Here is a 26,096-nt window from a genome sequence, read left to right on the forward strand (position 1 = left end):
CAATGTGGCCCAGTTCATAAAGGATACCACATTTTGCCACAGTATACTAACACCAAGCCAAACAGTCTTTTTACATCCCCTTAACAGTAACAAGAAGTGCCATGTTTTAAAGTCTCTAGGTGAGAACAATCCAGGAATCAAACCACTCTCCAGGCAGACACTTCAGTATCTTGTCAATGGAGGTGGTATTACACAATAACGACAACTGAGACAGGGTAGCCGTAAGACTGTCTGAGAGACGATACGCAGGTGATAACAGAAGCAATCACAGACACTTAAGTCCACCTACAGCCAGGAACTGTTTGGAGGCCTTCAGCTGTCTCTCCACACTGTCCAGCTGGAGGCGGAGGTCCTCAATCTCTTCCCGCTTGAGCTCCATGTCTTGTTCATGGATCCGCTCCATCTCCTCCAGACTAAGCTCCAGCTGTTGGATCCGCGACTGGCTCAGGTCAAACTGGTGCCTGGTCTGTTTCTCCAGCTCCTGCCTCTGCACGGTCAGACTGGTCACCTCCAGAAGCAGGGCTAGTAGCAGACACCACAATCACAACCATGTTCATACTGACAAGCAAGAAAGTCCAAAGTCTACATCACACTGAATGCGTTCCTGTCATCGTCAGAATGTCAGTCTCAAAGCACATTCATGTTCACAGCTTAGAAGTAATTCTACAAGTACGTCCGAAGTCTACATCATACTAGATGTTTTCTTGCCATTATCAGAATGTCAACCTCATAAAGCACACCTATGTTCACAAAGACAGTTTAGAAGTAAGGGAGTCTGCAGTCTACATCATACTAGATGTTTTCTAGCCATTATCAGAATGTCAACCTCATAAAGCACACCTATGTTCACAAAGACAGTTTAGAAGTAAGGGAGTCTGCAGTCTACATCATACTAGATGTTTTCTAGCCATTATCAGAATGTCAACCTCATAAAGCACACCTATGTTCACAAAGACAGTTTAGAAGTAAGAGAGTCTGCAGTCTACATCATACTAAACATCAGGGCATCAGTCTCTGTACCGAGAAGAGCTGGGCAGCACACTGGCTAAAGTGTTTTGTTGTCGTGTCAAAGACCGCAGTTGGATTCAACATTTAGTGGTGTCTCCAGCTGTGTTGAGTTCTTGTCATTATCAGAATGTGAACTGTATGGAGCAGGACCACGTTCACGAGGACATCTTAACATTAAGACTGTCATAAGCCTATATTTAACTACAAGAGTTATGGTTATGGTGAGCCCTGTCAGCTCTCTCATGTCTAATGTCACAACAGCCATGTCAACTCTCTCATGTCTAATGTCACAACAGCCATGTCAACTCTCTCATGTCTAATGTCACAATGGCCTTGTCAACTCTCTCATGTCTAATGTCACAACAGCCTTCTCAATTCTCACATGTCTAATGTCACAACAACCATGTCAACTCTAACATGTCTAATGTCACAACAGCCATGTCAACACTCTCATGTCTAATGTCACAACAACAGCCTTGTCAACTCTCACATGTCTAATGTCACAACAGCCATGTCAACTCTCCCATGTCTAATGTCACAACAGCCATGTCAACTCTCTCATGTCTAATGTCACAACAACAGCCATGTCAACTCTCTCATGTCTAATGTCACAACAGCCATGTCAACTCTCCCATGTCTAATGTCACAACAGCCATGTCAACTCTCTCATGTCTAATGTCACAACAACAGCCTTGTCAACTCTCACATGTCTAATGTCACAACAGCCATGTCAACTCTCCCATGTCTAATGTCACAACAGCCATGTCAACTCTCTCATGTCTAATGTCACAACAACAGCCTTGTCAACTCTCTCATGTCTAATGTCACAACAGCCTTGTCAACTCTCTCATGTCTAATGTCACAACAGCCATGTCAACTCTAACATGTCTAATGTCACAACAGCCTTGTCAACTCTCCCATGTCTAATGTCACAACAGCCTTGTCAACTCTCACATGTCTAATGTCACAACAGCCTTGTCAACTCTCACATGTCTAATGTCACAACAGCCATGTCAACTCTCACATGTCTAATGTCACAACAGCCATGTCAACTCTCACATGTCTAATGTCACAACAGCCTTGTCAACTCTCTCATGTCTAATGTAACAACAGCCTTGTCAACTCTAACATGTCTAATGTCACAACAGCCATGTCAACTCTCACATGTCTAATGTCACAGCCATGTCAACTCTCATGTCTAATGTCACAACAGCCATGTCAACTCTCACATGTCTAATGTCACAACAGCCTTGTCAACTCTCACATGTCTAATGTCTAATGTCAACAACAGCCTTGTCAACTCTCTAACATGTCTAATGTCACAACAGCCATGTCAACTCTAACATGTCTAATGTCACAACAGCCATGTCAACTCTCACATGTCTAATGTCACAACAGCCTTGTCAACTCTCTCATGTCTAATGTCACAACAGCCTTGTCAACTCTCTCATGTCTAATGTCACAACAGCCATGTCAACTCTCTCACATGTCTAATGTCACAACAGCCTTGTCAACTCTCTCATGTCTAATGTCACAACAGCCTTGTCAACTCTCTCATGTCTAATGTCACAACAGCCTTGTCTCTCTCACATGTCTAATGTCACAACAACTCAACTCACATGTCTAATGTCACAACAGCCTTGTCAACTCTCACATGTCTAATGTCACAACAGCCATGTCAACTCTAACATGTCTAATGTCACAACAGCCATGTCAACTCTCTCATGTCTAATGTCACAACAGCCTTGTCAACTCTCACATGTCTAATGTCACAACAGCCTTGTCAACTCTAACATGTCTAATGTCACAACAGCCATGTCAACTCTAACATGTCTAATGTCACAACAGCCATGTCAACTCTCTCATGTCTAATGTCACAACAGCCATGTCAACTCTCCCATGTCTAATGTCACAACAGCCTTGTCAACTCTCTCATGTCTAATGTCACAACAGCCCTGTCAACTCTCTCATGTCTAATGTCACAACAGCCTTGTCAACTCTCTCATGTCTAATGTCACAACAGCCTTGTCAACTCTCTCATGTCTAATGTCACTGGATATATAATTAGGAACAGTGTAGTTTTTAGCCAATCGAAAAATAGTGACGCATATCGTTGGATGGCAACGCAAGGGATTCCTACTGTCGGGGTTTCCTCATGTGTCAAATCGTGTTTCGCAAAAGAAACTTGACAAGTATTTATCCGAAATAGATTTCCATTTGCACGATACGCACGAAAATTAAATGTTAGACGTACAAAGGTATTTATGTGCGTACACGATACGCTTGAAATCTTATATTATGTCGTACTTAATTGATTTTGATGGGTACATTATGCCTGTACGCCCCTTATCTGTAGCCCTCTCTCATGTCTAATGTCACAACAGCCATGTCAACTCTCTCATGTCGAATGTCACAACAGCCTTGTCAACGCTTTCATGTCGAATGTCACAATGGCCTGTCAAGTCTAGTCCTTTCGAACTTAGGACTCCAATGTTCACTTCAAATGTTTAGTGACACTCAGCTTAAATGGCAATGTGCAGATGGGTGTGGGTGTAGATGGGTGTGGGTGCAAATTGGGACATAACACAACACTGCAAGCACAAACACAGCACACAGGCGGCATGCAACATCACCACTCTCCCTCCTGTATGCTCTACCTCTAGGTCTACACACTGTACACTGAGATTACAGTACAATCATCACCACCCTCCCTCCCTCCTGTTTGCTCTACCTCTAGGTCTACACACTGTACACTGAGATTACAGTACAATCATCACCACCCTCCCTCCCTCTTGTATGCTCTACCTCTAGGTCTACATACTGTACACTGAGATTACAGTACAATCATCACCACCCTCCCTCTTGTATGCTCTACCTCTAGGTCTACACACTGTACACTGAGATTACAGTACAATCATCACCACCCTCCCTCCCTCCTGTATGCTCTACCTCTAGGTCTACACACTGTACACTGAGATTACAGTACAATCATCACCACCCTCCCTCCCTCCTGTATGCTCTACCTCTAGGTCTACACACTGTGCACTGAGATTACAGTACAATCATCACCACCCTCCCTCCTGTATGCTCTACCTCTAGGTCTACACACTGTACACTGAGATTACAGTACAATCATCACCACCCTCCCTCCCTCCTGTATGCTCTACCTCTAGGTCTACACACTGTACACTGAGATTACAGTACAATCATCACCACCCTCCCTCCTGTATGCTCTACCTATAGGTCTACACACTGTACACTGAGATTACAGTACAATCATCACCACCCTCCCTCCTGTATGCTCTACCTATAGGTCTACACACTGTACACTGAGATTACAGTACAATCATTACTGCATGTAATGTTCACAGAGACACAGAGCAAATCTAAGATGTATATGCTACAATATTCATACCAAAGTTGACATTAAATATACATGTATAAAATATAACCTGATAAGCATAGTTTAATGTCTTTTTTCAATACAATATGCCTAGTCTTGTAAACAAATTTGGTACACTGATATTAAGAAAACTGTTCTAAAAATATATGCAGCACCTGGTCAATTGTAGCACTACCCTAAATCTAACAGGAACAAAGCATGTGTCCCAGATTCAAGCTCTGATATGCTTCTATAGATGAATGTACAAGAAACTACTATAGCACCTGGTCTACCTGTGTATAGATGAATGTACAAGAAACTACTATAGCACCTGGTCTACCTGTCTACAGATGAATGTACAAGAAACTACTATAGCACCTGATCTACCTGTGTATAGATGAATGTACAAGAAACTACTATAGCACCTGGTCTACCTGTCTACAGATGAATGTACAAGAAACTACTATAGCACCTGGTCTACCTGTGTATAGATGAATGTACAAAAACTACTATAGCACCTGGTCTACCTGTCTACAGATGAATGTACAAGAAACTACTATAGCACCTGATCTACCTGTGTATAGATGAATGTACAAGAAACTACTATAGCACCTGGTCTACCTGTCTACAGATGAATGTACAAGAAACTACTATAGCACCTGATCTACCTGTCTACAGATGAATGTACAAGAAACTATTATAGCACCTGATCTACCTGTGTATAGATGAATGTACAGCACCTGAATATACAAGAAACTACAGATATGTACAAGAAAGCACCTGATCTACCTGTCTACAGATGAATGTACAAGAAACTACTATAGCACCTGATCTACCTGTCTACAGATGAATGTACCTACAAGCAGATGAATGTACAAGAAACTACTATACTATACAGATGAACGTACAAGAAACTACTATAGCACCTGGTCTACCTGTCTACAGATGAATGTACAAGAAACTACTATAGCACCTGGTCTACCTGTCTACAGATGAATGTACAAGAAACTACTATAGCACCTGGTCTACCTGTCTACAGATGAATGTACAAGAAACTACTATAGCACCTGGTCTACCTGTCTACAGATGAATGTACAAGAAACTACTATAGCACCTGGTCTACCTGTCTACAGATGAATGTACAAGAAACTACTATAGCACCTGGTCTACCTGTCTACAGATGAATGTACAAGAGCTATAGCATCTGGTCTACCTGTGTATAGATGAATATACAAGAGCTATAGCATCTGGTCTACCTGTCTACAGATGAATGTACAAGAATTATAGCACCTGATCTACCTGTGTATAGATGAATATACAAGAGCTATAGCATCTGGTCTACCTGTCTACAGATGAATGTACAAGAATTATAGCATCTGATCTACCTGTCTACAGATGAATGTACAAGAATTATAGCACCTGTCTACCTGTGTATAGATGAATGTACAAGAATTATAGCACCTGATCTACCTGTGTATAGATGAATATACAAGAATTATAGCACCTGATCTACCTGTGTATAGATAAATATATACAAGAATTATAGCACCTGATCTACCTGTGTATAGATGAATATACAAGAGCTATAGCACCTGGTCTACCTGTCAATACAAAACTGTTATAAAGCCATATGCAGGTGTTAAAGTTTGCATGGACTTGACATGCTGGCAGACAATGGAGACAGAACACGGATGGATGGATGGATGGATGGATGGATGGATGAATTGATGTACATGAGACCTAGGACCATAAGGCCTAACATGTCATATATGATTATATTTAAACATCTATCATCCTATACTCTAATAAAAAAACACAAGAAATTCCCTGAAATTACTAACCTCATATTTTTTTTCAAAATTTGTTTCCGTCAGTTCTCAAATACTACACAGAAAGCAATGAACACCTGCCCTCCCACCACTTCCCAAATGATATTCCTGTAGTATTATTGATACGGCAAAACCATACATCCCACCCCACTGTTGCATAATCCCAGTCACAGGAACAACACTGATCGTCTCCTTGGTGTTTCTCATCACCCAAATCTGTACCACTCTACTCCTGACTTCAAACAATATGTCACAAACTTCTCCCAAATTTTTAAAGTGATCATAACAAAATCTGAGGAAATAAGAGTTATTCCCCTTGGATGGCTTCATTTCCTGCATTGAAAGATTTCTCTGAAAATCCATTTGCAAATCTTTAAGTAAATTTAACAGTGTTTAAATCTATATATCTTTCTTATCTTTGGCCAATTACATCTGTTGACGTGATGGTTACGTGAAACACAAAAATAAATACTGTTTTCCTAACAACTGCCAGTGTAAACCCACCTGTTGGAGTGTCGGACAACTCGGTGGGCATCGAGACTGTCGCTGTATTTGAAAAGCAATCATGCATGAAGACAATCAGAAACAAACTGTGCTACTAATGATGAGCCAGAAGTGATCAAATTAATAATCCCTTGATGAGTTGTATTGAAACTATCCTCCTTTATGCTGAAGATCAGGAGATTCCAGAAGGAAAATCAATTCTATGACCCCAAAGTTAAAAGTGATGACCACTATGAATATTAAATAAGGGTGACTCAAGGAAGTCTATCTCTATGATATACAAGTCCATATTTCAGAAAAGCATATTGGAGCATTTACTGACAAGCATAAAATTTGTATCATACAAATATTACCATCAAGTCGATTATTGATTTGATCACTTCGTAGAAACAGATCATACCTAAAATAAATACAACAAACTATATACTATACTGTAGACAAACACTGTTGTGTGAAACATGGATGTCGAGGTTACAGTTGTCTGGAAGTAACAGCTTTATTCCACTGATAGTCATCATTTCGACACAACAGTGATGTCACTAAAATACTTTACTGCAGATTATTAGTATTTCTCTTTTGTCAATGACATGTAAAATTAGTACTTGATAGTTTAGAATTCCAAGTAAAGTACTGATTATATGATACACACTTCCAACCATGCCTAGATACAATATACATCATGCAGCTGGGTTAGAGGTATCCTCAACAAGCATTACATGCAAACACAAGCTGATTCATGTAGCTGGGTTAGAGGTATCAACAAGCATTACATGCAAACACAACAAGCATTCAACAAGCATTACATGCAAACACAAGCTGATTCATGTAGCTGGGTTAGAGGTATCCTCAACAAGCATTACATGCAAACACAAGCAGATTCATGTAGCTGGGTTAGAGGTATCCTCAACAAGCATTACATGCAAACACAAGCAGATTCATGCAAAGCAAGCAAACTATTAATGCTGGGGTCAACACTTGAGTTAAACAAGGGTATGTACTAAGTCCCTATTTATTAATACTAAATGCAGCTACTCTGAGTACAAGCATGCAGATGCCATAGATAGGTCTATGGTATGATATAACTGTGTGCTAGTGCTTCAGTGAACAGGACGGGAAGTTGAGTGAATATTTATATCTGGCATCAGGAACCCAGGAGAGGCTTTAGGGTTAACACTGGTTCCCAAAACACACAATGTCTTAGGAGGATATATGCCACAGGTTATTGAGAGGAATATATGGGGAAAAAATAATAACTTTGCATAAAATATAACACATAATATCATTACACTAAAATTACAAACAGTCCACCCAATGAATGTTTTGATAGTACAAATCATATTTTGAATTTTCAATTTAGATCATATCATATAATTGTACATCAATTTCTAATATACAAATAAAAAGCAAAGTTGAGCTCTTTACTCCAAGCAACCAAAAAATGCTCAATTAAACATATGGCCCCATTCCAAAATTGTTCAAATATTATTTTTCCAAACCATTCAATATTACTATTTAAAATTGCAAACAGTATCTCCATGCTAAATTTTAACAAACAAATTCAAAATAACAATGCACATATATAAAATGTATACATAACATAAAATACAATCTCAGTATATATGTTGGTGCTTACCCCTTGAGTGATACATCTTAATATGTTAACAAGAACAAACACTCCAGCACTGTGTGTGAGGTTGGATTAGCTGAAGGTGCACTGTAACAGAACCCTTCACCATACCATACTGGAACAGCCCACAACTACACCAACAATACTACACTAAAACTATCTAAAAGTCACCAACTGATACTCTGGAAGAAAATCCAAAACGCCTCAAAACACCTAATAAATCACAGAATGTAAAGTATATGTTTGACACCATTTTTGAAATAAGATGCAAGAAAAATACAGAACTCCTGAATTTCAACCCTGTAGAAATAATACCAAACTATAAGTGAGATGAATAAACACACTTGGCCTACAGCTGCCCAACTCATACAAGCAAAAAACAAATAAGTCTAAAATGTTCACACAGTCTAACAACATTAATGAGCTCAACTGTCTACCAAGACGTCCTACACACCTGACAGTCAGATGAAACTGACCTGCTTGCAAGGCACTTAACAAGAGACAAGATTTTAAGAGCTCAAGATAATTTCCAGAAAAAGAGTAGACTCAGCCACAGCCTTAGTATCAGGAATATCCTCCACAGAACGTTGACAAATCAAGCTGAAGTGAACTACTGAACATTCGTCTCATTTTCCCTGATTCCCTATATCCTGGTCCCTGAAGGGGGGATAACTCTAACCAGATTTCAGTTGCATTGCTATTGTGAACTTCTTGACATTTCAACGTTAGTCCAAATTCTCTGTTCAAAAGTAAACTAGATGGTAATACAAGGCAATTATATGCAAATCCAAATATCTGGACATTTTGACAAGCCCGGAAAGTTATATGTTGTCGAGTGCACCGTCACCAGGGGCAGATACAGGGGTGAAAGGGTACAAGGCAAGAAGCTGATTACACTGGCCATTTCCTGGGGAGATAATGTCATCGCTAAATCAGTTATAAACTTCAGTTTGAAACAACACAATCTATTTTTAAAATATCTTTTTCGGTTTTAGAGTGCAAGAGATTGAACTGTCATTTCAAGTTCCATGATTATCAAACAGTTACATTTAATTTAAGGGTCTGCATGAAAATGAAGGTGCAGTTTACATGTGATGAAGAAGTAAGAACAGGATTCTGTAGATGGACATGAACCAAAGGAGCAACTAAAAGCAAATTCTATGTTTGCATCAGCTAGTGCAGCAGCTAATTGCCTTATAAGCAGCAAAAATAAACCTGCACAGTGTCTCCAAGTCAAACCTTTCACCCACTCTCTCTCCAAACAGGAACCTCAGGGTTTTGTCAAAATCAGTCACCACTTGGGAATATACTCAGAACAAGACAAGAGCTGTGGTGAGTTGTTAGTGGGGCTTTGTTTCTGATACCGGGCAACAAAAGTAAACGACAATAATTGTATTGTGCATCTTCATCACTGAGTGCGCTCAAAGAGCTGAGTCAGGGTGCAGCTCAGATGGTGGTTTGCCAATTACCAGATGTAATCTGAGTTACTAAAACATGAGAGTCTTTGAGCCACATCGGCCTTAGAGAATATAACCCAATAAATCCTAATGAAGATCTGGAGAGAAAGGAGGAAAGTTTTGTCTTAGACATGCCATACAGTGACCTTGAAATGACCCTCAACCCTTACCTCTGACCTTTGATCCTGTCATCACCACAGCAACCAATGAACTCGACTGAAAGTTTCTAAAATTCTAAAAACAAAAGTCTGCAAACTGAATTACAAGATACAACTACTGCATTTGTCCTGTGTAGAGTCTGAACAAGAGTGGCAGCCACAGAGCAGTGTCCAATCTGGCCTGATGGAGGAGGCACAGTTACCATGGGGCCACACAAGTATATGTGGTAACGACCCTGCAGGCAAATGAAATATCCGAGAACCACATCCTCCTGAATGACAACATCACACAGATGCTGATAGTTCTGGAATGCTGAGCTAAGCTCTCAGTCAATGTTTAATACATACCCTGTCACAACCAACCAGAGAGTTGGTGCTACTACAACAGCGTATTGGCTGGTAAGTGTTTGTCAGGGCATGTGATGCTACTTTCCTACTTGCCCAAGTGACTGGTGAAGCCACCCTGCGAAGCTCTGATACAGACAGCTACAACAAGCTGTGGAACCCTCCTGTCCACATGTTAATTACTAATCTTGGAATAGTTGTGTTAATGGCAATGTCATTTAAGGAAGCAAATCACCAGTCTTTGGGTCTGATATGACATACTGATCACCTTGAACCAAACTACAAGTTACTGTTAAAGTGTTATATTGTCCCCTTTCAACGATTAGCCTGTGTTACGTGTCTGCAGGTCCCAGCCGTCCTACTCGGGTATTCTCTATACAAGGCTGTGGTCAGCCGGTTTCTTCCCAAGTGATAATTTGTTTACTCTTTCGCATCGAACCTATCGCTTACTTCCTTCAGAAATCACACAAATTGTATGCCATTTTAATCTTTATTGACCTCTCCAACACCACGAAAGTGAAGTTCTACAGTTACCATGGAAACGGGAATATGGATCTGTTGTAAGTTAACTCAAAATTGTCTCTATTTTGATTGTTAAATATCACTGACTTGTAGACTATGCAATACAAGGAACAAATAACAAGTATTGACATTGTAAATAGACGTAATGCTGTGTAAAGCTTTCCAACATTAAATATTGTCAACAGTAGTAAATGATAAATAGTCATCAAAAATATAACACATATTGCAATAAAATGTCATAAAATAGAAGTCACAAACAACCATCTGTGTGCAACAAATGCAAAAATATTGACCAATGTGGGGGCGGCCAGTTAAATCCCAGTCAACTAAAACCCGCAAACAGTGTATATCTACATGAATAACTATAATCAACAACGATATGTTCAGCAATAAAACTAGTACACGTGCACCTGTAGCTACCAAGTACTCACTGATTACACAACAAAAGAAAATTTTAAATAAACTGTTTTTGCAATTATGGCAAGTCCACCATGTTTCTGTGACAAGAGATGCTACATGATATATTATGTATAAACACCTTATCATCATCGATCAGGCATCTTCACACCAAAAGTTCAAAGTTCACAACTTTAAAAGTCATTGGCCATTTGCAGCCAATCACGTAAGAGGTAAGCACCAACAAAGACACCAAAGGGCACAAGAAGGAATTTGTAGTCACGGAAACCTTGAGTCTCCTGGCCGACGTTTTCTCGTAGGATCTGTTCCTGTCGATCAACAGACGCCTGTCGGGACTGGATCTCGTGGTGGGAGTTCTGGAACTCCTGCAGCTTGTTACGTGTGGTCTCAAGGTCAAGGGCAAGTCCTTGCCGTTGTTCCTCCAGAGACTCCAGCCTCTGCTCCAGCGCGTCCCTCTCCGTGGCATATCCTGATATCAACCCTGGACAACAGAACCTCACATGTACACAGACACAGTAGTCAGTAGAGCAAGACTTTAGCCACTGATCGTGAGAATAGGACACTATCCCTTGCTAAAATTTCATCTTGGACTTATACTGTCAGGCACCCTACCATTTTTCTAAATGTCCATCCAATTGTACACCTACCTGGAAGACTGATGATACCAAACACTCCACCCCAACACATCCCACCCCTTCCTCATACCTCCGACCCCAAACTTGTGCGGCTACAGGAACCACATTCTCACCAAATACTCCATCACCTGCCCCTCCCTAACATACACCCCCAACCCCAGCAAACATCACACCTTCACACCTACCTCAACACCTACCCCTTCTTCCTTCCTCCAAACCCTTCTTCCAAACCCTTCTTCGTACCTCCCACCTCTAAACATGAGCAGCTCCAGGGACTGATACCTTTCCCAACATCCAATTCCCCCCCCTAGCCGAGTATTCTATGTCAACATCATACCAATGTTACACATTCTCATCAACATTGTACCAACAGACGACATACACTCACACCCAGAATAAACAGCCCAAAATTACACAGGCACACAGCCCACCCACACCCCGACTCCACAAAGCATTGCCCCACATCTGATCCCCACCCCCATCCATTCGCCCAGGTCAACCCTTCCCACCCCGCACCTTCTGCCTTGTGTAGCTCCAGGGACAGGTACTCCTTGGCGGCGACCTCCTCTCGCAGCCGGTCATCAATGTCGGTGCAGCGAGCCTGCAGGACCTCGGCCTCGGTGCTGCGAGTGGCCAGTGTGTCCACCAGCTCCTGCTGGGTATGCTTGGCCTCCATCAACTGCTGTGTTGTTTTCTCGATCATCTCCAGCAGGTTGTGAACCGAGGTCTGCAACCTGCCACGGGCATCTGGCAAAAAGGAACAATGTTCTTCAGTAGTAAGAAATTCAGTAGTAAGAACTATGGGGTTTCTGCACCTCTGAGTAAATCAATTGTGGTTACAGTCAGGGCCAACATCATTTCAGACTATGAGCCCAAATTTGGCTCTTGGATCCATTCTAAGTAGAATCATGGCAAGATACGTCATCAATGAAGTAATTAGAAGACAAACAGACTTTTGCTAGACTTAGACTAATGTCTCAGACTGTAGTTAGATGATACTTCAAGCAATATTCCATCACACTGGATAAAAAATATTCTTTTTCCCAGTGCAGTGGGAAGAAGCCTTCAAAGTGACCACATTCGCTTTAACAAGGCAGCCCAAGCATCATAATGTAAGCAAGATAAATATTAATCAACAAGTCTCTACAACACAGGACAGCATAGATCAAAGTTGCAAAACATTCCAAACCTGATAGAATCTCCTCTCCCTCCGCATCAAGGTCCGGGCCTGTGAAGATGCTCTCCGTGAGTCTCTGGGACAGGTCCAGCCCCTCGTCGGTGTTGCTGGACAGGATGCTCGTTTCCTCCAGAGCGGTGCTGTCCTGGCTCGTGTCGGCTGAACAAGATTACCAATGTATTAACTACAACATGGGGCGGCCTGCTGCTGTAGTTCAGCTAACACTGAACAAGATTACCAATGTATTAACTACAACATGGGGCGGCCTGCTGCTGTAGTTCAGCTAACACTGAACAAGATTACCAATGTATTAACTACAACATGGGGCGGCCTGCTGCTGTAGTTCAGCTAACACTGAACAAGATTACCAATGTATTAACTACAACATGGGCTGCCTGCTGCTGTAGTTCAGCTAACACTGAACAAGATTACCAATGTATTAACTACAACATGGGCGGTTTGTTGCTGTAGTTCAGCTAACACTGAACAAGATTACCAAGGTATTAACTACAACATGGGCTGACCTGCTGCTGTAGTTCAGCTAACACTGAACAAGATTACCAATGTATTAACTACAACATGGGCTGCCTGTTGCTGTAGGTCAGCTAACACTGAACAAGATTACCAATGTATTAACTACAACATGGGGCTGCCTGTTGCTGTAGTTCAGCTAACACTGAACAAGATTACCAATGTATTAACATACAGGCCTGCTTCGTAGTTCAGCAACATGGGGTACACCTGGGTTGCTGTAGTTCAGCTAACACTGAACAAGATTACCAATGTATTAACTACAACATGGGCGGCCTGTTGCTGTAGTTCAGCTAACACTGAACAAGATTACCAATGTATTAACTACAACATGGGCGGCTTGTTGCTGTAGTTCAGCTAACACTGAACAAGATTACCAATGTATTAACTACAACATGGGCTGCTGCCTGTTGCTGTAGTTCAGCTAACACTGAACAAGATTACCAATGTATTAACTACAACATGGGGGGCTGCCTGCTGCTGTAGTTCAGCTAACACTGAACAAGATTACCAATGTATTAACTACAACATGGGGCGGCCTGCTGCTGTAGTTCAGCTAACACTGAACAAGATTACCAATGTATTAACTACAACATGGGGCGGCCTGCTGCTGTAGTTCAGCTAACACTGAACAAGATTACCAATGTATTAACTACAACATGGGGCGGCCTGCTGCTGTAGTTCAGCTAACACTGAACAAGATTACCAATGTATTAACTACAACATGGGGCGGCTTGCTGCTGTAGTTCAGCTAACACTGAACAAGATTACCAATGTATTAACTACAACATGGGGCGGCCTGCTGCTGTAGTTCAGCTAACACTGAACAAGATTACCAATGTATTAACTACAACATGGGGCGGCCTGCTGCTGTAGTTCAGCTAACACTACTAAGTCCGAGCTGATTCAGACCATACAGTCATGGATGTCTCAGCTATATTACAGTTGACTGTAGTGAAAAGCTGTGTCTGTGGAGTTACGGAAAGTGCTATGATCAGATTGAGACAACAGAGAGATTACTAAGATGACCTTGGGACTGTGAGACTCACCTCTGTCACCTCTAGGTGACGGAGCTCTTGCTCCAAATTCATGTCCTCGACTTTCTCTATGCACATCAGCATCGGAGCCCCGTCTGTCTTCCCGAGGTGTTCCACTGGATGGCCTTGACCTCGTTCCTGACTGGTTGACCAGTCGTGTCAGTTTCTTGTTAATGATGTCTTCAACTGACACATAATTCTTGACAGAATCTGTCAGTACTTGGAGCAGACGGTCATTGGCATTTTGTACTGCATCCCTAAAGAGAAGCATCACAATGTTCACATATAACAAGAGGGGAAAGATGGCTGAGTGCCTGGATCAGTGTGATGATAGAGGCCTAAACCAGCCTATTCCACAGTAGTGGGTTTCGAGTGATCAGTGGCTATGTCCAACGACAGTATAACTTCAGAACATTAGCTCAAGTGAGAAACAGGATAGTTCTGGGTTTCAGATCAGTTTGCTGATATTGACTATTTTAACTGATCCCACTGTATGCAAGTTCTGAAAATGACAGAGGAATGCCCCTTCAAAATTTGATATGATCAACAAAAGTTTGTGTGATTCCAGCAAACTTATTGACATTACGAGAGAAAGTATAAGAGATGCTGTGTGTAGCGTGCTTCTGATGAAGAGACTACAAACCTTTCTGCACTAATCCTGTCCAGGTCGCCCCGGAGCATCATGACCAAGTTGCCTTCCTCCTCCGCCTCCCGAGCTCTCCTCCCAGTCAGTGTCTGCTCCTCAGTCTCTGCAGTCTCCAGTCGCGACCGCAACTCTCTCACCTCCTCCTCCAGCTGAAGCAGTACAATACACTCTCTGATCCTTAGTAGTTGCTGATCATACTACTCATACTACTGCTTGTTGCAAGACAGGGTTCAGACCAACAGGGTCTGCAGTAACCAGGTTCAGACCAACAGGATCTGCACTAACAGGGTTCAGACCAACAGGGTCTGCACTAACCGGGTTCAGACTAACAGGGTTCAGACTAATAGGGTATGCACTAACAGGGTTCAGACTAACAGGGTCTGCACTAACCGGGTTCAGACTAACAGGGTCTGCACTAACCGGGTTCAGACTAACAGGGTCTGCACTAACAGGGTTCAGACTAACAGGGTCTGCACTAACAGGGTTCAGACTAATAGGGTCTGCACTAACAGGATTCAGTGAGTGAGTGAGTTTAGTTTTACGCCGCACTCAGCAATATTCCAGCTATATGGCGGCGGTCTGTAAATAATCGAGTCTGGACCAGACAATCCAGTGATCAACAGCATGAGCATCGATCTGCGCAATTGGGAACCGATGACATGTGTCAACCAAGTCAGCGAAACTGACCACCCGATCCCGTTAGTCGCCTCTTACGACAAGATAGTCGACTTTTTATGGCAAGCACATGGGTTGCTGAAGACCTATTCTACCCCGGATCTTCACGGGTCAACAGGATTCAGACTAATAGGGTCTGCACTAACAGGGTTCAGATCAATAGGGTTTGCACTAACAGGGTTCAGACTAACAGGGTCTGCACTAACAGGGTTCAGACCAATAGGGTCTGCACTAACAGGGTTCAGACTAATAGGGTCTGCATTAACAGGGTTCAGACCAATAGGGTCTGCACTAACAGGGTTCAGACTAACAGGGTCTGCACTAACAGGGTTCAGACCAATAGGGTCTGCACTAACAGGGTTCAGACTAACAGGGTCTGCACTAACAGGGTTCAGACCAATAGGGTCTGCACTAACAGGGTTCAGACAATAGGGTCTGCACTAACAGGGTTCAGACTAATAGGGTCTGCACTAACAGGGTTCAGACCAATAGGGTCTGCACTAACAGGGTTCAGACTAATAGGGTCTGCACTAACAGGGTTCAGACCAATAGGGTCTGCACTAACAGGGTTCAGACTAACAGGGTCTGCACTAACAGGGTTCAGACCAATAGGGTCTGCACTAACAGGGTTCAGACTAACAGGGTCTGCACTAACAGGGTTCACTAACATAGGGTCTGCACTAACAACAGGGTCTGGTTCAGGGTTCTAACAGGGTCTGCACTAACAGGGTCTGGCCACACTAACAGGGTTCAGACTAACAGGGTCTGCACTAACAGGGTTCAGACCAATATGGTCTGCAATAAGTAGGTTTAGACTAACAGGGTCTGCACTAAGAGGGTTCAGACTATCAGGGTTTAGACCCTCTGCACTAACAGGGTTCAGACAAACAAGGATGCACTTGATTCTTCTCACCTGAAGGATCTTTTCCTCTTTTTCCCTCATCTCTTCCACTGACACAATCGGGGGAATCCCCCGCACAACTTCAGCAAAAGACCGCGTGGCCAGCATCTCGTCTGGGGTGCTGCCCCTGCTCACCTCGGAAGCTGGGTCCCTGGGGGTGCTCTTCATCAAGAAGTCCCCCTCAGCACCAGACACCTCACTCTCCACGGTTGAGTCAAGATCTGTCGCACTCAGCTGCAGAAATGAAAGGCATCTTACCAAACCCACTAAAACTTATATCTTAAATAATACTTTTTAAAAGATCTATGCTGCTTTCAGCAATATTCCAGCAATATTCCAGCAATATCAAAGTGGGGGACACCAGAAATGGGCTTCACACAATTAACTAAAGTGGTGAATCAAACCAAGCCTTTCAGCTTCACAGCAAACACTTTAACCTCTAGGCTTCTTTACTGTCCATTGGACGGACGCCTTGTAGAAAGAAGAGAGACAACAACTCAGATGTCTGAGTCTTCAAAAACTATTTCTGGTCTTTGACAGAGCTGTTAAGTGTGTGACTGACACACAAGCCATTAAACACGATGAAGAATTTTCCACTCACAAGTGGCGTTGTCTGAGCAGGTAGGACTACCTCTGATACTTCTCTCATGGCCTCCCTCAGTCTCTCACTCTGGTCGTCCTGGTCAAGGGATTCCTGGCGCTGGACAGAGCTCTGGTCAGTCTGAGGGAAAACGGGACATGAGGGAATAACACTGCTTTCAACTCTATAAAGTCTCTCAGTGAAATCTCTCAGTGAAGTCACTCCCTAAAGTCACTGAATCACCACTATAGCAAGTCCACGCATTATGCTCTGGCTTTCAGACATTTTCTGCATGAAATTGTTGAAGTCTGGGCAGATTTGTAAGCATCGAGACGAATCACCTGTGTATGTTGACACAGAAACAAACATTTTCTTACTAATCCTTTAAAAGAACATTGTTATATTTCAGTATTTAGGGTATTGTATAGGTCATTGTTCCAACTTCCAGTTTAATAAATGCAAACACACTACCTGTTGTCTGACCAGCTCGTCAATCTGGCGTTGGAGCTTTTCTAACTCAGCCTGGTGTGACTCAGACAGACGTGTCTCCCGGTCTTGCAGCTCCCTTTGGTGGGCAGTCTCCAACTCAGCCTTGACCGCTTCTGTGTCCAGGGCAGCAGCAGACAGCTCATCCTCATGGGCAGCCTTCAGCTCTGGCAGAACATGACATCAGATTATGTACACGTCAACATCCCCCGGGTGACATCGGACTTCAGACAATGGGTTAATCTTTGGAGAACACACCCTATGAGCCACTAGAAGGATAACAGACCCACTACCATCACGTCCTACCAGGTACCCATTCACTGCTGAACACTGTCACTTGCAAAAGAATTATATACCATCAGGAGTTCTGCTTGCCAAGCAAATAGACTGAGTTAGAAATAGAACTACAGTATGACAGTACCTGGTAAATACTCATGTACTGGACAAACAAACCAGTGGCTGATAGTACAAGCAACTATTCATTTAGTCAGGCAAGAGGCGCAATCCTCACTCGCATCCTTTCAACAACTCACAAATGATATATGGTACCCAGAAGACCTAAAACATTCAAACATTACGTCACCAACCAGAGATTAAAATGTGTTCGTACAACTGGTAATGCAACAATCAAAAACACCACCACCTACCTTCAAGTTTCTTCTTCCATTGATTTTCCACTTCCTCCAGCTCTTGTTTGTGTCTCTCTATCAGCTCAGTGTGTCCCTCCGTCTCTCCATCAGTTTCATCCTTCTCTCCATCTTGTGTCTTCCTCTCATCATCACCATTCTTAGTATCAGATTCTGTGTTTAACCGTGTGGCTTTCTCCAGTTCTTCAGCATGTTGTTCTTTGAGCTGATCAACTTCAGCATCCCTTTGTGAGATGAGGTGGTCCTTCAGCTGCTGAAGTTCCGCCTCCTGTTTGGCTTTCAGCTCCTCGGCCTCCTGGGTCCGGTCAGCCATGAAGTTGTCCATCATCTTACGGTGACGCTCCATGAACCGCGTCTGCAAGAGTGAGTGAGTGAGTGAGTGAGTGAGTGAGTGAGTGAGTGAGTGAGTGAGTGAGTGAGTGAGTGAGTGAGTGAGTGAGTGAGTGAGTGAGTGAGTGAGTGAGTGAGTGAGTGAGTGAGTCTCAGTTTGAACTGAACAGTAGTCTTGCTGCATGTAAACTTGACATGGGAGGAAAGCCCGGAGTGATGCAGATAACACAGGAAAACTCCCTGTTTTGACACAAAATCTGGGCAAACAAGGAATTCCACCCACAATCATGGTTCCTAGCTGTGGCACCTTACTGACCTACTGACCTCCTCATTCAACCCTGGATTCCTGTCGACATGACACAGACAATAATTTACAAGCAACAAGCAGTGAGTGAGTTTATTTTTACACCGCACTCAGCAATATTCCAGCTATATGGCGGCGGTCTGTAAATAATCAAGTCTGGACCAGACAATCTAGTGATCAACAGCATGAGCATCGATCTGCGCAATTGGGAACAGGTGACATGTCAACAGCGAGTCTGACCACCCGATCCCGTTAGCCGCCTCTTACAACAAGCATGGGTTGCTGAAGATCAATTCTAACCCCAACCATCACGGATACACAAGTGACAAGGAAGGATGGATTATCTGCCCTGAAAGAATTCAATAAAGAAAGCCATGAGCCTTGGCGATAATCCATCCATCATTGTCACAAGTAGTTTATTGATATAATGAAATTTAAACATAAGAATCTAAAAAGATTCTGACATTTACCCTTTCATGTGAGAAGGGGGGATGGATCTGGTCAATTCCTAGCACCGACCTGAGACACAATCCAACTACATAATGATTCCCTGATAGTCAAACAGTTCGACTGAAATGCATCTGTTTCTAGGAATATGAAACCAACTAATCCACAATTAAGCATTAACAATCATTTTAGATTCAATTTTATCAACATTAAGTATTTTAAAGTAAATGATACGGGATAACTGACAAGAAGTCAGACAATGACTTTCCTGTGGCGCGTTCTATTCTTGGATACTTGGACGTTTGGAATGAGTTTGTTCATAGGCAGACAGGACAGACTTGCAAATGTTTATTTTCACTGGACCGGAAAAGAGAATGACTCTCACATCTGGACTTGTGTTTTGTGAATTGGATGACATAACTATGTCATGTTTTTGTGCCGATGAATATGTGCAGCAATGGAGAATTCAGCTACAATTCACAATGGCCACCCCCAGCTCTCCGGCTGGAAGGAGAGGCCAAATATCCATGTTGGTTGGGAGTAACCCTGCGACCACTGACAGTCACACAACCGTCAAAGTTGTATACCATGTAAACACTGGCCAATATGAACAGACTCATAGAAAACAGTCACAGTGGGCGTGGAGATTTATGTCTCTGAGATAAGTAAACTTGTCAGTAGACATAACTGTCAACTGTAAGGGTCAGTCCTCAGCCTGGTTCTGTTTATTGCTTCATTGTAAAACAACCATACTCAGGCTGATTATACTCAACACTGGCAACATTCCCAGAGCATTGATCTAAAAACACTGTAGACTTCATGACTGTATATTTATAGAAATGTTTTATAAATTATTGAGTTTAATTTTATGCTGCTTTCAGTATTATTCAAGCCAAAATGTCATTTATAATTCTCATAAAATAAATATGGCTCAAAATAAGTGTTGTCTTCTCATGAACTTCTAAAACGTGGCATTTTGTTAAAATTTTACATATACACAAATCATTAAACAGTGATTTTATTTTTGTACATTTCCTGGTGCTGTCCAGCTTTAACAAGGTCTGTTTGGGGTTGGACAATGAGAAGCCAAGCTGAACCGTCAGGACAGGAAGACCTTTATAGAACTGTATTCCGGTTCCTGGACCATATTTGGTCAGCCTTCTCAGTAATGCTATTGCCCCGAATATAGAGAATAATGTAGAAATTAAGTAAAATATGTCGTTTCGATTGATGCATTTTAATATTTATAATTTTTATGAGTGAGTGAGTATGGTTTAATGCCACTTTCAGCAATATTTCAGCAATATCATGGCAGGGGACACCAGAAATGCGCTTCACACATTGTACCCATGTGGGGAATCGACCCTGTGTTCGGCGTGATGAGCAAACGCTTTAACCAGTAGGCTATCCAACCACCCCTATATATGTTTTTATTATTTATTTTTTAATTTTATGAAGTCAATGGTAGTAACAAAGAAACCAAAAATCCACAAATGTGCCAACCCAGGATCTCCTCAATATCGTGTAGAAAAATATGACAACAGCATTTGTACACTGTAGATTACTGAATCAGTTCGTGTCATTTCTGTATCAGTCCTGTATCACATGAGGTAAACACAAGTCCTCAGTCTTCAGATTACAGGTGACCACTGAATAATTGATCTGTCAACTAGCAACAGCTGGGTCGGCTCCACTGATCTAACAGGTGGATGTTTGGGATAATCCAGCAGGGTTACATTCACTACAGACAGGTCAAACCTCACTACAGACAGGTAAAACCTCACTACAGACAGGTAAAACCTCACTACAGACAGGTAAAACCTCACTACATACAGGTAAAACCTCACGACAGACAGGTAAAACCTCACTACAGACAGGTAAAACCTCACTACATACAGGTAAAACCTCACTACATACAGGTAAAACCTCACTACATACACTCACGACAGACAGGTAAAACCTCATTACAGACAGGTAAAACTTCACTACATACAGGTAAAACTTCACTACATACAGGTCAAACCTCACTACAGACAGGTCAAACCTCACTACATACAGGTCAAAGACAGGTAAAACCTCACTACAGACAGGTAAAACCTCACTACATACAGGTAAAACTTCACTACATACAGGTAAAACTTCACTACACACAGGTAAAACCTCACTACATACAGGTAAAACCTCACTACAGACAGGTAAAACTTCACTACATACAGGTAAAACCTCACAGGTAAAACCTCACATACAGGTAAAACCTCACTACATACAGGTAAAACCTCACTACATACAGGTAAAACCTTACTACAGACAGGTAAAACTTTACTACAGACAGGTAAAACCTCACTACATACAGGTAAAACCTCACTAGATACAGGTAAAACTTCACTACATACAGGTAAAACCTCACTACATACAAGTAAAACCTTACTACAGACAGGTAAAACTTTACTACAGACAGGTAAAACCTCACTACATACAGGTAAAACCTCACTACATACAGGTAAAACTTCACTACATTCAGGTAAAATCTCACTACTTGAAAGTAAAACATCACTAAATACAAGTAAAACATCACAATATACAGGTAAAACCTCACTACATACAGGTAATACTTCTGCAACTGATCAGATTTTGCAAATACATGTATTCTAGACAAATATTTATTTGCTCTTTCTATATGGTGATGTTCGGAACTAGGAGTGAGTGAGTGAGTTTAGTTTTACACCGACTCAGCAGTATTACAGCCATATGGCGACGGTCTGTAAATAATCAAGTCTGGACCATATAATCCAGTGATCAACTTCTGAACTGGGAAAACTTGTGCATATCTGTCATCATTGTAATCATCATTGTTATCATCATTGTAATCGTCACCATCATCATCAGCGGCAGCAGCATATCATAAGCATTCATGTTTTGTTTTGCTTTTAATAATAAGGGTTGGACAGGAAAATCTACAAATCATATGTTATGACATGTTATAATCATTACATGAACTTCATTTCGCATATCATGATAACCACTGTGACCAGCATCCTCCAAACACCCTTTATCTAGCACTGACCTTCTATGTTCATGTCCACTGTGTATGTGACAAGGTACAACCCTCCAGCCCTGACCACTGTGACCAGCATCCTCCAAACACCCTATATCTAGCACTGACCTTCTATGTTCATGTCCACTGTGTAAGGTACAACCCTCCAGTCCTACAGTCCTGACCACTGAAGGTTGAATGTCACAGTGACCTGATCAAGACAACACTTGTCCCAGTTAACAGTTAACTCAGAAGGCTAATTGAGCCATGTTTATCACAATCTCTCAATTGGTAGTAATTACAACAAGATGCTAATCCCCGGACGAGCATGTGACAAGCACTGTTAGCCACAAACGAGCAAACTTGCCATACTTCATTATACACGGGAGCTAATCCTAGTCATGTGACCTGGGCCAGATAAGCCCCGGTCTCTTTGACCATACCGTCATGCTGTAATTAGCTCTGCTGGAAGTGGTCATTAAAACAAAGAGAAATGGGGTTTACCTGGCTTACTGTAGGATTACAGGCAGGGCGACAACATGTAACATCTACTGGTGTGCCACAGGATCAAACCTACAACTACACGCTGTCTAGGAAGATGTTGTGTCCACTAGACAACAGGCAGTCATCATACTAGGATGTGACATGGGGGTGCCTCACCCTGAGTCTGAGGAGGGGTGAACTTGGTGTGCCACAAGATCAAACCTACAACTACACGCTGTCTAGGAAGATGTTGTGTCCACTAGACAACAGGCAGTCATCATACTAGGATGTGACATGGGGTTGCCTCACCCTGAGTCTGAGGAGGGGTGAACTTGGTGCGCCACATCAACAGCACCACAACTACTACCACTACTACCACCGCCACCACTACACCATCAGCTAACTTTTCACACAGTTAAACACATCTAGCCCACTATGTCCTACTCTGAGAATATACTTCATTATGTACAAATACGCATGTAAGTAAATGATGCACAACTAATATCATTATCATGAATAAATTTATATTTCAGCATCATTATTTCCAGTGTTTACTAATACCCAAACTTACCTTCAGCGGCTATCTCCATTAGGACCACGCCATGATGAGTCCCAGCATACAACACTGACCCAACTGACTAATCCCAGTGACCAACAGACACAAACATCAATAACATTGTCAATACAAGGCAAGAAACCATTATGACATTCCTCCTAAATCCACAGGGTAATCAAATCTGTTTGTCTGTCCCCCACAAAACCTGCCCTGATGTGTGACCTCCCCACAGCGCTACACTCAAGCAGGGTGTTTGTTTCTACACTGGTCATAATGTAGGATCTCCCCTACACTGGTCATAACGTAGGATCTCCCCTACACAGGTCATAACGTAGGATCTTCCCTACACAGGTCATAACGTAGGATCTCCCCTACACTGGTCATAACGTAGGATCTCCCCTACACAGGTCACAACGTAGGATCTCCCCTACACAGGTCATACACTGGTCATACGTAGGATCTCCCCTACACTGGTCATAACGTGGGATCTCCCCTACACAAGTCATAGTAACGCATGGGATCTCCCCTACACTGGTCATAGCGTAGGATCTCCCCTACAAAGGTCATAACGTAGGATCTCCCCTACACTGGTCATAACGTAGGATCTCCCCTACACTGGTCACAACGTAGGATCTCCCCTACACAGGTCATAATGTAGGATCTCCCCTACACTGGTCATAATGTAGGATCTCCCATACACTGGTCACGACGTAGGATCTCCCCTACACAGGTCATAACGTAGGATCTCCCCTACACAGGTCATAACGTAGCATCTCCCCTACACTGGTCATAACGTAGGATCTCCCCTACACTGGTCATAACGTAGGATCTCCCCTACACAGGTCATAACGTAGGATCTCCCCTACACTGGTCATAACGTAGGATCTCCCCTACACAGGTCATAACGTAGGATCTTCCCTACACAGGTCATAACGTAGGATCTCCCCTACACTGGTCATAACGTAGGATCTCCCTTACACAGGTCACAATGTAGGATCTCCCTACACTGGTCATAACGTAGGATCTCCCCTACACTGGTCATAACGTTAGGATCTCCCTACACTGGTCATAGCGTGGGATCTCCCTACACAGGTCATAGCGCAGGATCTCCCCTACACTGGTCATAGCGTAGGATCTCCCTACACAGGTCATAACGTAGGATCTCCCTACACAGGTCATAACGTAGGATCTCCCCTACACTGGTCATAACGTAGGATCTCCCCTACACTGGTCTGGCAACGAGGATCTCCCCTACACAGGTCATAATGTAGGATCTCCCTACACTGGTCATAACGTAGGATCTCCCCTACACTGGTCACTTAACGTGGGATCTCCCTACACAGGTCATAACGTAGGATCTCCCTACACAGGTCATAACGTAGCATCTCCCCTACACTGGTCATAGCGTGGGATCTCCCCTACACTGGTCATAGCGTGAGGATCTCCCTACACTGGTCATAGCGTAGGATCTCCCCTACACAGGTCATAGCGTGAGGATCTCCCCTACACTGGTCATAACGTGGGATCTCCCCTACACAGGTCATAATGTAGGATCTCCCCTACACTGGTCATAACGTAGGATCTCCCCTACACTGGTCATAACGCAGGATCTCCCCTACACTGGTCATAACGTAGGAACTCCCCTACACTGGTCATAACGTAGGATCTCCCCTACACAGGTCATAACGTAGCATCTCCCCTACACTGGTCATAACGTAGGATCTTCCCTACACAGGTCATAACATAGGATCTCCCCTACACTGGTCATAACGTAGGATCTCCCCTACACTGGTCATAACGTAGGATCTCCCCTACACAGGTCATAACGTAGGATCTCCCCTACACTGGTCATAACGTAGGATTTCCCTACACAGGTCATAACGTAGGATCTCCCCTACACTGGTCATAACGTAGGATCTCCCCTACACAGGTCATAACGTAGGATCTCCCCTACACTGGTCATAACGTAGGATCTCCCCTACACTGGTCATAATGTAGGATCTCCCCTACACAGGTCATAACGTAGGATCTCCCCTACACTGGTCATAACGTAGGATCTCCCCTACACTGGTCATAACGTAGGATCTCCCCTACACTGGTCATAACGTAGGATCTCCCCTACACAGGTCAGCCTGCAGTCGTCACCAGATCAGTGACAGAACTGTGTGTGTGCATGTGTCGTGTAGGGGGGTTCCAGACCAGACTCACGTCATCCAGTCTTATCAACCACCAATCAGCCAACTAACTAACACTCACTGAAATGATTGACAGTTTTTGAGTTTGGAATATTTCCCATACTGACGAAATTATTTTCAAATAATTACAAAGAGTTATTCAAATTAATTTCAAGCTATTTGACATTATTTTATTCTGATTTT

The 26,096-nt window shown here is 42.7% G+C and overlaps 1 protein-coding gene across 4 annotated transcripts in view; it reads right to left on the reverse strand.

The window, feature by feature from the left end:
- The window catches only part of LOC124281674 (A-kinase anchor protein 9-like), a 146,936-nt gene that overhangs the window by 40,491 nt on the left and 80,349 nt on the right, over positions 1 to 26,096 (reverse strand). For 3 of the 4 annotated variants that reach the window (XM_046717612.1, XM_046717613.1, XM_046717610.1), the window contains 11 exons: positions 18,565 to 18,919; positions 17,903 to 18,084; positions 17,453 to 17,572; positions 16,864 to 17,085; positions 15,273 to 15,424; positions 14,642 to 14,886; positions 13,074 to 13,220; positions 12,401 to 12,631; positions 11,518 to 11,730; positions 6,724 to 6,765; positions 290 to 522 (listed from right to left, as the gene is read on the reverse strand). In XM_046717612.1, the coding sequence (XP_046573568.1) occupies positions 290 to 522; positions 6,724 to 6,765; positions 11,518 to 11,730; positions 12,401 to 12,631; positions 13,074 to 13,220; positions 14,642 to 14,886; positions 15,273 to 15,424; positions 16,864 to 17,085; positions 17,453 to 17,572; positions 17,903 to 18,084; positions 18,565 to 18,919 (2,142 nt within the window). The remainder of the gene's footprint in view (positions 1 to 289; positions 523 to 6,723; positions 6,766 to 11,517; positions 11,731 to 12,400; positions 12,632 to 13,073; positions 13,221 to 14,641; positions 14,887 to 15,272; positions 15,425 to 16,863; positions 17,086 to 17,452; positions 17,573 to 17,902; positions 18,085 to 18,564; positions 18,920 to 26,096) is intronic. The other variant, XM_046717611.1, reaches the window with a different exon arrangement.

Source organism: Haliotis rubra, unplaced genomic scaffold (assembly GCF_003918875.1).
Source record: "Haliotis rubra isolate DU_JTF1 unplaced genomic scaffold, ASM391887v1 Scf288, whole genome shotgun sequence".
NCBI lineage: Eukaryota > Metazoa > Mollusca > Gastropoda > Lepetellida > Haliotidae > Haliotis > Haliotis rubra.